Here is a 15,607-nt window from a genome sequence, read left to right on the forward strand (position 1 = left end):
TGTCTTTTTCTATCCCTGCGGCCATATTACAATTACCCATTTGTATTGTCTCATCCCTTCCCCTTCTCCTTCATCCCCACCCCCTCCCGACTAGCAACCCTCAGTTCTTCCTCTGTGTCTCTGAGACTATCTCCATCCACTTCTCCCATTCATTCAGTTCCTTAGAATCCACGTATAAGTGAGATCATATATTTGTCTTTCTCTGACTGACACTTATTTTCCTTTTTTTAAAAAAATCATAATCATTACCTGAAACTAATATAAAACCATATTGAATGTCGACTGTAATTGAAAAAAATATATAGTCATCCTCATGAGTGTGAAATGGTGTCTCATTGTGGTTTTGATTTGCATTTCTCTAAGGGCTAATGGTGGTGTTGAGCATCTTTTAGAGCATTTATTGGCCATTTGTATATCTTTGGATAAATATTCAGATCCCTCACCTATTTTTAAAATCGGGTTATTTGTCTTTTTATTGAGTTGTAAGAATTCTTTATATGAGGTATGACAATTAAGTTTGTGAACTTGCTTCCGTGAGCTTACATTGGCAGCACTGTACAATCAGCTCAGTAAGGTTTCATAACCTTGGTATATCAGTGTCTCAAAACTCTGTTCGTGTCAACGTGTGGTGGTGTCTTGCTGAGTGGCATTCATTATTGTTGCGTGTTTCTGTGTGCCATCGTGAGAATGTCTGAGCTTGAATTAATAAACAAACATTAAATTTCTTGTTAAACTTGGCAAGCATTGAAGTGAAATCAGGGACATGGTAGTCCAAGTTTATGGGGAAATGCCATGAAGAAAACGGCAGTGTGCAAATGGATTAAATGTTTTCCTGAGGGGAGAGAATGCATCACTGATGAAGAGACGTCAGGGTGGTCAGTAATGAGCGGAACTGATGAAAACATTGCAAACATTCATTAAATTATGCCTCAAAATCATCGGCTGACTGTGAGAAGCATAGCAGACCAAGTAAACATTGATAGAGAAACAGGAAAATCTTAACTGAAAATCTTGGCATGAGAAAGGTGTGTGCAAAAATGGTCCTGAGGAGCTCACCAATGAACAAAAGCAAAAGAGAATGGAAGTTTGCCAAGACCTTTTGGAGAGGCAAGATGATGTTTTGGGCTGTATTATCACTGGTGATAAAACATGGGTGTACCAATATAACCCTGAAACAAAGTGTCAAAGTGCACAGTGGAAGTCAGCCAATTCTCCTCGACCAAAGAAGTTCTATCATCCAAATCATGAGTCAAAACGATGTTGCTAACCTTTTTTGATATCACAGGGATTATTCATTATGAATTTGTGCCAACTAGACAAACAGTTAACCAAGTTTACTATTTGGAAATGCTGAAAAGGCTGCATGAAAAAGTTAGACGACCTGAACTTTTCACCAACAATTCATGGCTCTTGCATCACGACAATGTACCAGCTTACACAGCACTGTCTGTGAGGGAGTTTTTAGCCAATAAACAAATAACTGTATTGGAACACCTTCCCTACTCACCTGATCTGACCCCCAATGACTTCTTTCTTTACCCCAAGATAAAGAAAATATTCAAAGGAAGACATTTTTATGACATTCAGGAAATCATGGGTAATATGACAACTGCTCTGATGGCCATTCTAGAAAAAGAGTTCCAAAACTGCTTTGAAGGGTGAACTAGGCACTAGCGTTGGTGCATAACTTCCCAAGGGGAGTACTTCAAAGGTGACCATAGTGATGTTCAGCAATGAGGTATGTAGTACTTGTTCTAGGATGAGTTCACGAATTTAGTTGTCAGACCTCTTGTATATTTCAGATACATGCCCCTTATCCGACAGGATTTGAAAACATATTTTCCCATTCTGTGGGTTGTTTCGGAGGAAACTAAAACTGAGGTTTTGACTAAGGAAGAGATTTTCTTCCAAAACTTCAATGCGAAATACAAGATCTAACCGTTTTGTCATGTTTTTTAGAATGTAAGGAAAGAGACCCATGTAAGACAAAAACTCAATGTTTACTTAAGTGAAATGATCACAAGATCTGTTTCTCACAATTTATGTAGTTTCCCCCCAGGCCCATTAGATTTTCTGAGTTGCTAATGTTCTCTGTTCCCACCGTGGGTGTTCACCTCTCTGGAAGGCCTGGTAAATAGCCTCATGGTTTTCTGTGACAATAGATTTGAGATGCAAAAGTAGATTACTCTAGTCCAGGTGGTTTTACTGTGTCTGGAGCCTTCTCTGGAGGAGCTCATTTTTGCCCTATAATCTGTGAGACCGGGTCTCCTATACTCAAGGAGCCACCAAAGCCTCTGGAGAAGGTGAACCGAGACCTAGGTTAAACCAAGTCTTCGTGGTTCCATCCCTTAGCATTGCTGGAGTTATAGTTCCAATTTAATCAGCTCCTACTGTAGGGAGGGTAGTAGTTTCTCCTCACTTATGCTTCCTGTCTTTGTCAACCCCTCCTCTTGGTTCTGAGAACCACATGTATGAGCATTTCCTAGAGCTGAGATTTCCAGAGAAGGGCCTTGGCTAAGCCTCACTGGCTAAGCCAGTGAGGAGGTTGGATCAAAGGGAATGCCGTCTCCTTATTTTGCCAGCAAGTGGAAGTTGGGCCAGATATGCAGTTATTCTTGGAAAATGTTTTCTGAAATCAGTGGTTGAATTCTCTTTCCCTGTAATGAAGGGCTGAGAAGACGTATGAGAGGCAGGTCTCTCTCCAGATATGTACATTACTAAACTCCCAGGGGAAGAGGCAGGAGCCTGTGCTTCAGTCATTGCAGAAGAAAAAGACCATGTCATTTGAGCAAATAGGTTTTTTTCTTCCCCATGGCCCTGGAAATGAATCTCCATCTGTTTCTCTAAGGAAACTTCATGTCTTTAGGACTCGTAGGAAATGCCTATTCTAATAGTCTCTCTATAGACTGCGTTAGCACCTATCTTCCAGTCTGCAGGCCATTTAAAGATTCTACAAGGTGCTATTGGTCTAATTATTGTCACAAGCACTGGTGGCAGGAGGGGGTAGAGATGAGGAAACAAGGAGTCTGAGATGGAGAAAAGCTCTAGATTCTGGCTTGGCAGATGCTGTCTTGTGTATAATCCTACACATGGGCTAGGACCATGAGAGCCCTGGACTGGGAGCCAGGAGGTCCTAGGCTCTAGAACCATCCCAATGTCCCTAATTTACCCTGGGGCCTTACTTTCTCCACTTATTGCCTGAAGGGACTGGGCAAATTGACCTCAAGGGCTTGCCTGCTCTGCCCCTGGATGATTTCCATCTCTTCCTGGATGTGGCATACAGAGTAGAACATTCCAAAAATGAAAAACTCACCCTCTGGGCCTTGGGCTGGCTACAGCAGGGAGCTCTGACAGCTCCCTTATTTGAGAGGCATAAGCTGAGCTACTCCCAGATGCTGGCCAGTGTCTCACTGGATCACAGACCCTGGTAACCCCAAACCCTTTACCTCCACCATCCAACAGCCACACTGATTAACAGTAGAAAAACTGTGTGCATGGGGGCAGGGTGGCTCAGACAGGAACTTCACATTCTTTGAGACCCCAAACAAGGCCATCAAATTAAGTCCCCCTTGACGATCAGCACCTAAGAGTGAATATGCCCTTAATCATCTAACTGATCCTTTTGTTCTGCTCTCTCCCCAAATCTCAGTTGTTATAAGAATATTCAGTGAGTTTGGAATTATTACAAATAAAAAATGCCAGAAGATTTTCGGATAAGAAACACTAAGTTCTGCAGCTTCCGGAGAGTGCTTAGAGAGGAAGAATGTGGAAGGCACTTGAAGCCAGCCCTGGCTGACTGCCTGCTCTGAAGCCTACTGTTGCATTTGGACTCGCAGACATGTTATGGATGGTACCTCCGAGGAGCTCAGCAACTGAGGAAGTTGGATTCAGTTGTTCTGACATGCCTTTTAGAGCTTAAGGCCAAAAGCAAAGTGAGACCCTCAGAAGACCTTTGGGCTGTGCCACATCTGCTTGCTGGCTCCATCCCACCTGGGAATACAAACTTCTGGAAGGGCCAGGGCCAGATCGTGTTAGAAGGCCTGTGACTCACTGTGTTTCAGACCAAGCTGAAGGGTGTTTGCTCAAGCTTGAAGACTAGGAAGGGGAGCTGTGAATCCAGACAGCCAAGCCCAAATGCAAGGAGAAAGGAGTTACAGCAAAGTTTCTCTATGCAAGCCGCAGGCTCCTACTGGGAGGGGCGTGTTGAATGTAGGTATGTGTATATGAGCCGGTGGACTTCCTGCCTCACTGCTGGGAAAAGTCACTCTGTAACTGAAGCTCTCTTTAGGATTAATTGGGTGGACAGACCTGGCAGGCCTTTGGAGAACAGTATGTTTTTCCTTAGGTCTGTGGCCAGCTCAAAGCATAGGCTTCAGCTGTTCTAGTCAACTCTAGGGAACCGTAGGCTTACCTCACAGTTTGACCATATATAACTGATCTTTAGACACTCCTCATTCCACTCCCAAAGCCCTGCTGGGCTGTAACCAGTACACATCCTTAAATCGTTGATGGCTTTCTGAGGAGAGCAAGGACTCTTGAAAACCTAGGTCATGACTAACAGGTGATTGGTGACTTCAGTTGGATATGAGTATCTCCTGGGGATGAATGTAATGCGTGGCATCCTGTTGGGCCTTACCTCCTGCCCTAGCTAAGGGATGAAGCAAAAGTGACCAATAAGAGAGATGTTGGGAGAAACCTGAAAAGGAATCTTGAGCCCCTAAACGCAAGAGATGGGGGGACCGGATTCCTACTTTATTGTGAGGCAGAATCAGACCATTGGTGAGGCTTTAAAAAGGTGATTTAAAAAGAAATGAAAGAAGAGATGAGACAAAACAGATTCATACAATTATTTGCAGTGGTCATGTGGGTGCTTGGCCTTGGTCAATTATGAGTTTTCAATAATATTCCCTTCAAAAGGAACATTTATTTTTGGCATCAAATAAAGCTAAAGTGTTCAATTCTCAGTATCCATCTTTGTCCTCGCCTTCTGAAGTTGACCTTCCAGCCTGAAGTGTGAGATGCTTGGAAGAGGGTGAGGAGGATGGAGGTTTGGAAGCCAGAAGCCTTTTCTTGGATTTCTGAGAGATTCTTTTGATGTGAGGAGTCCTGTGCATTTGAGGCTGAGGAGAATCCTTATCCTGAAGGTAGGGTCCTGTTTATATCAGGCAGTGCTAAATGGTTACAAAGGCTCCAGAGAGCTGAGGGCTTCCTACTCTCGTGGGGCAAGCTGTAGCAGTCTCCACACCTCATTCTCGTCGCATATATCTCATCACAAAAATTTGGTAGTTGTTTTTCCAAAAACCTGTAATAGATGCATCAGGCCATTCAAAACACTTCCCTGTCTATTCCCTAATGTGAGCCTCAGGACAAGCCTGAGAGTAGGCAGTACAAGGCTTAATTGTAATACGAGTGTATATAATTTTTCCAGGTTTATTGAGATGTAATTGACATATAACATTTACAAGTTTAAGGTGGTGAATGTGACTTGATATATGCATATATTGTGAAATGATCACCATAATAAGTTTAGTGAACCTCCATCACTTCTCATAGTTATACATTTTTTTCCCTTGTGATGAGAACTTTTAAAATCTACTATAGTGTTCTTATTGATACTTTGGCTGACCTGATGAGAAGCAGTGAGAGAATGCTGACTAAAAATTCTCCAGTTTTGGGGCCGGCCAAGTGGCGCGATGGTTAAGAACTGGCTTGGGATGCCAGAGGGCCCCGGTTCGGATCCCACATATGAGGGCCAGTGACACTGCCCTCCACAGCTAAGATGCTGAACGACAGCTCAACCTGGAGCTGGGCTGCCATGAGTCGCCGGCGACGGCGTAGGCTGCACTCCCTGTGGCAGTGGGTTGCCATGGGCTACTGTATGTAGCCAGCAGCCAGCGTGAGCGGCCGTCCAGAAGCCAGCGACTGATCTGCCTCGCCCGGGAAGAGCGCAATGATGGTGCCAACTTGGGCCAGTGAAGCAATGTCCTCCACAACTAGACTGAAGAACAAAACGATGCAATTTGTCTGTTCCCCTTCTCCCAATTCCCCAGCACTGTTCCCTTCCCCCCAATACCCCAATAAAAATCTTTTTAAAAATTCTCCAGTTTTTTAAAGTGTTTCTCAAACTCATGTGAGGGACCCATGCTAGGAAACCATAGAGTTTATACGATTGGGTGCCATAGAACTAAATGTGTGTTTGCAAGCACAGGAAATGAGATAATCAACACTGGAAATAACCATTCTGATGGCAGAGAAAATACTAAATTTTATCAGCAACTTAAAGAACAAAGGAGATGGAAACCTACCCCTGGAAAGGACAGTTTGTGGCAATCAATTTGGGACAGAGTTTAATCATTGGGAGCCCCAAACTGTGTTTTAAATATTCATAATAGAAAGACAACCTTTAACTAAGATCTTCTGCACTGAAAAAGTTGTAATGCTGCAAACTCTTTATCATGCAACAGATTTGTCAAAAATAAGTATGCTGTTTTCTTTTTGTGTATTGGTTTATTGATACTCCCAGAATTAAAATACAGTGAAATACACTGAACAAAAACATATTGCACTGAATGCACTGAATCTTTCTTTGATGGCTTAGGACTGATTGCTCTAAGAGAGTTAAAGAGGATATTCACTTAAAAGTTTAAAAAGGCCATTTAGAAAGAGCCCATTTTTGCTGTTGTGCCAAGACAACATTTTTGCCTTGTTGTGTTTTTGCAACTGTAGCCATAAATAAGTTCTAGAAAATCGTGAGAGAAGAAAACTTTCTTTTTTGGTAAAATGGCAGAAAACAATACAATATTATTGTAAGTTAAATGAGCTCTAGGTTACTAATGAATGCTCCACTGGTAGTAGGTCAGACTTGTGGATTATGGTTAAATTTCACATTTGGCTGGTGCTTGGTGGCCTCACTGTATAGATGTGGCCATCTATGGTACTGGTTGTCTGCAAGAAAATGAGTAGTTTCCACCTCATCTGCCAGAGCTGTGGCCACTCAAATTGACGTTCATTCCACAAACATCGTCTGTGGTGCTGCCATGTGTAAGAGGTAGAGAGCTTCATGCTGTGAGAGATCCCGGACTGAATGGCTCCATTGACTGCAAGCCTAAGACACACATTCCTATTTAGAATCCCTATCCTCCAGAAGCTTCTCCTTTCACAGATATGGTACAAGGGAGGCTATGGGGGAAGAAGGATGTCCTCTTTTAGATTTTCCAGAAGAGTAAAATATTGTTACTATCTATGGACAATGTGTCATAATGGTAAAAGCAAATGTAATCAGCCATGTAAATTGTGAAACATAAGTCATGCTTCTGTTTGTTCTGTGATAATGTAAAACTTCAAAACAATTTGCATTGAGAGAATAAAAGCCACCTCTATTAAACCTGAGTAATCTGTGCCCTGCCCTCCCCCCATGATGTTTTGTCTTGCTATATGTACCTCTGCTTGTTCAGGGTAAAGTAAAATCTACAGATCCCCAATTGTGGAAACACATAAGTAAGCAGTCCCTGTGATCCATGCAAAAAGAGACTTCATTTCCAATGAGACAGTGTTTGGTGCCCTGGCTAAGACAAAAATGTGGACAGCAAATTCATCCCAGTACGAAATGAGACTGGGAGTATTTTCAGAAACAGACTTCCTACTTCCTCCATTACTGAATTCAGTCCATTCTGTGGTGGTTTTCATGAACCTTTTGGCTTGCGGGCTGGGGTGGGGGAGCTGCCTCCCTGCCTTCCCCAAAAGAACAGCACAAAGTGGGTTACCTAATTCCACTGTGGGAGTTTTATCTGCCTCCTGGATGGTTCAGTGTAGGCCCATGTCTAGACTGATTACAAAAGCACCTACAAAACAAAATAAATACCTAACATCTTACAGAAAAGGCACGAAACCAAACAGTATGGGTGAGGAGAACAATGCCTCTGTTGTGACAAGGAGTCTTCATGAGGATGATGGAATTCCCGCACCCCGGATTCATTTGTAAGGGCAACATTAAACACCTCGAAGCAGGCCCTGGCTTGAACGCATTCATTTGGAAAGGCAATGTGTTTTGTTAGATAACAGATTTTTTTTAACTGCCACTAGGATCAAAATGAAGATCAGTATAACTAACTCCTTCTGTATGCACACAGATTTCTGAAAACACCATGTAGCTCACCAATGTAACCATTTGTTCATTTTGCTCTTTCAGGATGACAAGGTACATGTAATGTGATGGAAAAGGCTCTGATTGAGTCAGTCTTGATTTTTCACTTACCTTGCTGTGTGGCCTTATGCAAGTCCCTTAGCCTCTCTGGGCCTCAATTTCTACATCTGTAAAACGAGAGGGTTGGAGTTGGCAATCTACCACTATGGGCTTAAGACTCCAACAAAGCAGAATAAATGTAATAACAGTTTCATTGCCTAATGGTACTGAAAACTGTGGATTTTCATCCAAAAATAAAACTATAATTATCACCTGTCCAAAGGTGCTCTTAAATAGGTTGTCTCAAACTGAATTTGCAGTGAAGTGATGAATTACTTCAGAGTCCCTTGCAAAACTCTGAAGTTGATGTAGAACTGGGTGGCAAATATGTCACATAATTGAAGGCACATTTGTTTAGTCAATAGCTTCAAGTGGCCTGAGGTACACCACCTAGACTGCTCATTTGTTCATTGTCTCAACATGTATTTATTGAACACCTACTGTATGTCAGGCCCTGGAGATAAGATGTTTCTCTTGAAATCCTATGCCTTCCTCTTTCCTCCCTCCCTTCTTTGAGTTTGGGTTTGTTTGTGACCTCAGGTGAAAAGGGTTGACTTCAAGTTACTGCTCAGCTCATGATATATCATCAGAGTTGGTGTAGACAAGGTCCCTCTCTTGCTTTGACTCATTCGTTGATTCCTTTTTATCCCCAAAGCTAACTCCCATTCCCCTTCACGCAAAGGCAACCATTCTCATGTGGTCCATGTCTTTTAGTGTGCATGTAGTTTTTGTAAAATGTGTAGAGTCTTCTGTGACTATATATTAATTTCCTTCAATAGCGAGATGCTATATAGCCCTTCTGGTTTCTTGCCTTTTCTACCCAAACTATGATTTTAACATGTAGCTATAGTACTGGGTATGCATATGGTTAATTGCTTCTGATCACTATGTACTTTTCCGTGCGCCTCCACATTGTACATCTCCTCTTGCGATAGATACCCTGGTGTCCTGCAGTGCCCACGATGGCAAGTCATGCCTTGTGCATGGTCCACACTGTGGGCCTGTGTCATACTGTCCTGCCTAAAACACTTTTCTTCCTTTGTCACCTGGATAACTTCTACACTTTCTTTGAAAACTGGACAATGTCTACCCTTTCTTCTACATTTTCTTCATGGGTTATATCCGTGACCCATTGACCATAATATGAATGTCGGACAATTAAGTTCATGAACTTTCCACTGTGTAAGCGAATTTTTATTCGTATGTACACTCCTATTATGGAGTCTATGCTGTATTATAATTTATTATCTGTCTCCCCCAATATATATGAAACCCCATGAGAGCAGGGAACGTGTCTGTCTCATATATTGTATCTCCAGTACGTGACACAGGGTCTGGCACAAAGCATTGCGCAGTAAATACTTGTGTAATGGATACTGGAGTCAACAAAAACTTATTAAGCACCGACTGCATGCCAGCCCTATACTCTATTTTTTTTTAAGCTGAGCCATCCTGCTACCTGTTGGCAGCTCAGCGGCTGCTCAGCTCGGGCTGGACTCGAACCGCTGTTGCTCAGAGCTCAAACTCTTGAGCGAGCTCTTAACCAACTGAGCCACTCGGCCGGCCCTTCCCTATACTCTATTTTTAATGTGAGTCTTTCAAAGTCAATATATTTATTTCTAAATATATCAAAGTGAAAAAAAGCAATGAGATTATCTTGTTGGTTCCTTGGCAAACCTAGGAGACCTCCTATATCTAAACTAGTGCTATTTCCTTCCAAGAGGTATATAGTGTCCTCACATTTTGTAGAATTTTTCTTTGATAAAAGAATGCTCCATAGGCAACAGCACATTCTTTGGAATCTTCTCAGGAAGGCTTTTGTTTCTTGAAGGCATATTTGATTTTTGGAAGCAGCTACAACCTACTTGGCAGCAAATTTAGTGAATAAGGTAGGTGATCAAGCTGAAGAACATTATTTTTGGTTCCAAACAAGATGTGATTATAAAGAAATGAGGCTCATTTTCTTGTGTGGTACATAAACTGGCTCAACAGCAATTCCAAAAGAGGACTTTCAAAAATGTTCACCCCAGTACATTTCTCTCCCCACCTCCCCCAGCCCTCCATGGTATATAGTGTCTGGCCCAAAACACAGACATGAAAATCAAAAGCCCGTGGAATTCAGTTTTGAAAAATCAATTACATGAGCATGGGATGGAAGAGATCTGGCCTGGCAATCATTCTTGCCAAAACAATGGGGGGTATCAGTTGGCCACAAGCTCATCATTCATGAAGAGAGTAATATGGATTCTAAGCAAGTGTCTGCATTCTAGGACTGCTCTGGTGGAGGTCTTGGGCCTCTGCGGAAACATAAAAACCCATGCTCCATTCTTCTTGGGCTCCAGCTGTGCCATGGCTCAGCTATGGACACAACAGCATAAGAGGACAAATGACCCACTGGAGCATGGAGTGGGGCTGAAAGGACTGACGGAGCTGTTTAGGAAGGAAAAAAACCAGAAGAGGAAAGAGTCAGTGATTGAAAATTGTTTAAGGACACTGGTGTGAAAGGTGGTGTCATCTCTATCTCATGCTGTTCTTTATGGAAGAGCCAGGAGTAATGGGTGGAAATTATAAGAAGGCAGGTTTAGGCTCAACCTAATAAAGACTGATACATATTACATAATCATACATTCAGTATAATCTCATATGTGTAAATATACATAGACACAGAGAAAAAAAGATTGGAAGGATATAAATAAAAATTTCAATAGCAAATATGGGGTATGGAATTATTGGGTAAATAACTTTTAAAAAATTTATAATGATGTATTGTTAGAATTTTTATTTCTTGTATATATTTGTTTTGGAAAAAATAAATTTGATAAAAAATTGGAGGTGTCCAGCAACCAAATAGGCTGCTTTGTGACCTAGTGAGAACCCTGCCTCCAGTGGTAATCAAATAGAGACTGTAGGATGAACTAGCAGGTCCTTCGCAGCCTAGGAAATTTGGTATGTTATTCTGTGGCTTAACCTTGTTCAAGTACCAGAGTTGAGCAGTTGGAAGTTCACACATGAGAAAGAGGCCTGGAAACTTCCAATAAGATGAGGCAACTTCCCAGCTGCTGGGCTTATTCTAATGACAAAGTAGTCATCTTAACATATTTATGTGTAGGAAGTTTAGATTAAAGGGCAAAATAAACATTTCAAAGATGAAAAGCCACCAGCTAGCAGCGAAACTGGATTCTGAACTAGAGGAATAAAAAAAATAGAGAGGGATAGGAAAAGGCATGGCTAAAAAGCTGAAAGATGCAGGCTATTGAGTAGAATAAGAGATAGTGGATTTTCCATGTTTTGTAAATGTGTGTGGTTATCTATTTTAATCCCAAACATTTAGCTGAAACCAGCAGGTCATGGATATTACAGAGAAGTTGTCTTTTGGCCCTTATCACTCATCCTGGATGGACCATAGCTGGCAGACATTGTACCAAGACAGCAGAAACACTGGCTGGCTTGGTTCATGTTCTGGGAACTGAAGTATGTCAACTATAACCTTAGGCTGGAAAAGTTCTAAGACGCACATGGGAACAGCACATTTAGGATATCAGTGCTGGGCAGAGGCACCAGCACTTACTTCCTTTCAGGACCAATGGTACCACAAAATCAGAGCAACAAAGAGGTTAGACATCTTGTCCTGATTCTCCATTTTAGAAGAGGGAAACTGAGGTCTGGAGAGGGGAAGTGAATGGGAAGGGTGTGTAAAAACTGACCATCTCCTTTGCCTCCCAGAGAGGAGAAATGGACTTTGAAACTGTCCTTTCCTGCTTACAGGCATAGAACTTGGTCTCAGAGCCACAAATTATTTTTGCCAAATTAAATAAAAACCTTCTTGTAGAATGACAGGGACAGTTATTAGTTGATAACTGGGCTTTAGATATTTCTTCCAGTCTGCTGTTGTTATCGTATCACCCCAAGTCCAAGGAGCAAACCACTCCAGATCTAGGTTTCATGAATAAGATTGAACAAAGATTCTTACAAGTCTCATTCAAATACAGAAATGACGATGGTTTAGAAAACAAAGATAATTCCCTTTCAAGTCTTTCCTACCACCACAGATCATTGAAACCATATTAACAACTGATTTTAGTCTTAACTTCAACAAAACCAACTGAAGGAAACATTAAACCAAATATTCCCATTTTGTGTTTGCAAAGATTTCTGCAAAGGATAAAAATGGATATTGGGAACCTGTGCTCCGCAGGAGACCCCAACAGAAATGTGTTGGTGACAGCAGGAGGGGGGAACAATAAGTTGTGAGAAATTATACCTCTTGCTTCCCCCATGGTGACCTCCTGCCATGGACAGAAGTCGGAGATCATGGCTGGGACCACCTCCTAGAATCAAAGGGTACTTTCCAGCCCTGTCCTTGACCTTTGCATGTACTCCTTCCCTGTGTCTCACCCTCTCTTCCTCATAGGTATTCAGCTTCTCCTATCTCCCAGGTAGGAGTTGAGTTCCCACTCATTAGAAAGATGCAACAGTGTTTCTGTTGATCTCACCTGGCAAAGGCGCAATATTCTAGGCATTATAAACACTGGCAAGTTGGTTATTCCAAGTTGGTTCTTCGGCAGAAGAATGCCCAAATATCAGCATAAAACAATTATTGTTTGTGATGCTGTATGTGTAAACAGAAGATTTAAGTAATAATACTGGGTCTATAACTGACAAAACACTGGTGTTGGAATTAGTATTGGTGCCAGACCTCCAGCTCTGTGAGAGCAGGGATCACATCTGTTTTGTTTTCCACTGTCTCCAGCTTCTGATAACAACACCTGACACCCCATAGGTGTGAAAACCTAGCTGTTGAATAAACAAATGTTGAAGAAGCCCACCTGAGGCCAAGAGTAAGCATCGCTTCCTATAAATCATGGGTTTCCTGATGACAACATTTGCAACCTGACCCAGGGCAATTGTTAGCCTTGCCATGTGGTAGCCCCTGGAGAAGGGTGACAGAACAACTCTGAGATAACAGCAAAGAAGCTTGGGGGTTGATTTCTTTGCACTGTTTGGGTCTATGTCTCTGGGTTTGGAGACAATAGAATATAATTCATGCAACTGTGCATGACCCACACAAAATATTTCTATTTGGGCCAAGCATTTTCAGCAAAGAGAAATTTGTAAAGAGAGACAGTGGAACTTTCTGAGGTACTTTTAATTTCATAGGCAAGACACTCTTACCCAAAGTTTCTGAACGGAGATGATGGGCTGGGTGTGTGTTTTGATGATGGGAGGGAATGGTTTTGACTGGGGTTGGGGGCCAGGATTGAGATCCACCCAAAAGGTGGGCAGGGAGGTAGGTTTCAAGGCCCTGGTCGGCACCTGGTGGGATTTTCTTATACTGAATATACTGACTAGGTGAGAAGAAGAAAAAGCAATACATGCTCACCATATATGAGGGCTTACAAAAAAGATCCAATGCATTTTTATTTGAGCATTTATTTTTTTTTCCAAAGAAATCCATGCAAAGAGAGAGAGAAAGAGGGAGAGAGAGAGAGAGAGAGAGAGAGAGAGAGAGAGAGAGAGAGAGAGAGAGAGAGATGGTAACCATGTTCTAGCAGCCAAACCTAGGAAAATAATTTGGCACGACTTGATTTTTTTTTTTTTTTTGCAAAAGGACAATCTATACTACCACTAAAATTTACCTTCCTCCTAAAGATACCATTTGATTTCGAAAACATAACACATGGTTAGTCTTCTACTTAACAGGTGGAGGAGGTATATAAGATAAAAAAATAGAAAAAATAAGAAGGTGGTTCCCTTTATAGAGGAAGACCACAGGGTGCTGAGGGCAGCACAGGTGCTGTGCACGAGGAAGTCAGTGCACCAGGAAAAAAAAGCACACCACGTATATGGCCAGGCTGGTTAGAACCTTCAGGGGGGAACAGCCATTCCCGACGTTGTGAGAGGCAGCTATCTCATTGTCCTTCTGATTCACATGTTGCTTGCTTCCAGGAGCGTCATCCACATCCAGATCATAAGCCAGTTCTGCCAAAAGCAAAGAAGCATTTTAAATACAGGATTACCAACAGCATCAGGTGTACATTATTCATGGCTCAAGCACTTGTCTGGAATGCTGGGATGGCCCAGCTTCTATTTCTTCCTTTTGTGGAAAGGAGAGCTGCCAGGAGATGGCTAGAGGTGCTCCTTCCAGAGATCATACCAGTGGGGAGGAAGCTGGCTGCTCTCCTCTCCACTGTGGTTCCACCCACACCCCAGGGTGCACAATGGCCCTTTACAACATGTCCTCTTTGGGAAAGCTCTGTTTGAAGGTCATTTTCCCTGGGTCTCACTGGCATCAACATGTAAGGTGCACTGTGGGTGACTACATGTGTTTCCGTGTGTGTGTGTGTGTGTGTGTGTGTGTGTGTTGACGGGGGAGGGGATGTTGTGGACCCCCAGAGCACCTTCCTTGGGCCCTTCTCTCCATATAGCTCTCCTCCTGGGAACCTTGCTTTAGAACAGAAGACAGAGTAGTTTGCCATTGAAAGGTGTTTTATTTTTCCTCGATATTTCTTCTTTTATCTATATGATCTTTCGCCCCCTCTTAAAGAAAGTGCACAGAAAAGTAAAATTGATTTAACACATAGGATTTAAACCGCTACCGAGCAAATTAGGACTAAGGAGAGGCTAACGGGTAAGGGTCTTCTTTCTTTGGCTGTCCACAGTTTATGATATATTCACGATTCTGAAAAGAAACTGGAAGGCTGAGGCTGGCCTAATGAGAAAGTCTCTCAGAAGGTAAATCTAAGTAGATAGTGGTTGGTTAGGAAATTTAAGATGGTTGGCCCTGGCCCAGGGCTCAATTTCTTTCAGATTTATTTTTCCAGATTTAGAGCTCAAATCTACTACTTTGATTTTTCTAGACTCATTCGCCAATGTTTCTATTCCAATAGCTTGTAAAGGTGATGTGATGTGAGCGACCACACCAGCCAACTCTCCTGTAGCCAATAGAGCCAGAAAGATCCCTTCGGGACACTGAGATGCATAGCAACAGGCACAGAGGAAATGACTGGGATTCTACCGAGGGAAGGAAGGCAGAGGAAGGAAGAGCTCCTCTTACAGGGGATGAAACACTCAGTAAGTCACAAGAAGAACGTGTGAGCACTCAGCTGGTCCAGGATGCATACAGAGCAGGGCCCAGGACCAGGGCTGCTCCGAGGCTGGCATTGGTTAGAGCAGGCAGCAAGGTCAAGCTGATCAAAGCTAGGGGGTCTGATGACACAGGCTGCAATACTATTTTCCAAAAGGGCTACTGCAGTTTATAATACCACCAGCAATGAGGAAACCAAATTTACTGAGCCTCAATCAAAAAATGATATTGTATTCAGTGTACCAGATCTCAAGGTTTCTTTAATTTGCATGTATCCGATT

The 15,607-nt window shown here is 42.4% G+C and overlaps 1 protein-coding gene across 1 annotated transcript in view; it reads right to left on the minus strand.

Annotated features, from left to right (window-relative positions):
- Nucleotides 1-13,827: 13,827 nt before the first annotated feature.
- GPC3 (glypican 3) overlaps nt 13,828-15,607 on the minus strand; it is a 480,497-nt gene continuing 478,717 nt past the window's right edge. The window contains exon 8 of the mRNA XM_019661231.1: nt 13,828-14,221. Coding sequence (XP_019516776.1) covers nt 14,052-14,221 — 170 coding nt within the window. The 3' untranslated portion in view covers nt 13,828-14,051. The remainder of the gene's footprint in view (nt 14,222-15,607) is intronic.

This window comes from Hipposideros armiger, unplaced genomic scaffold, assembly GCF_001890085.2.
Source record: "Hipposideros armiger isolate ML-2016 unplaced genomic scaffold, ASM189008v1 scaffold_341, whole genome shotgun sequence".
NCBI classification, from domain to species: Eukaryota; Metazoa; Chordata; class Mammalia; order Chiroptera; family Hipposideridae; genus Hipposideros; species Hipposideros armiger.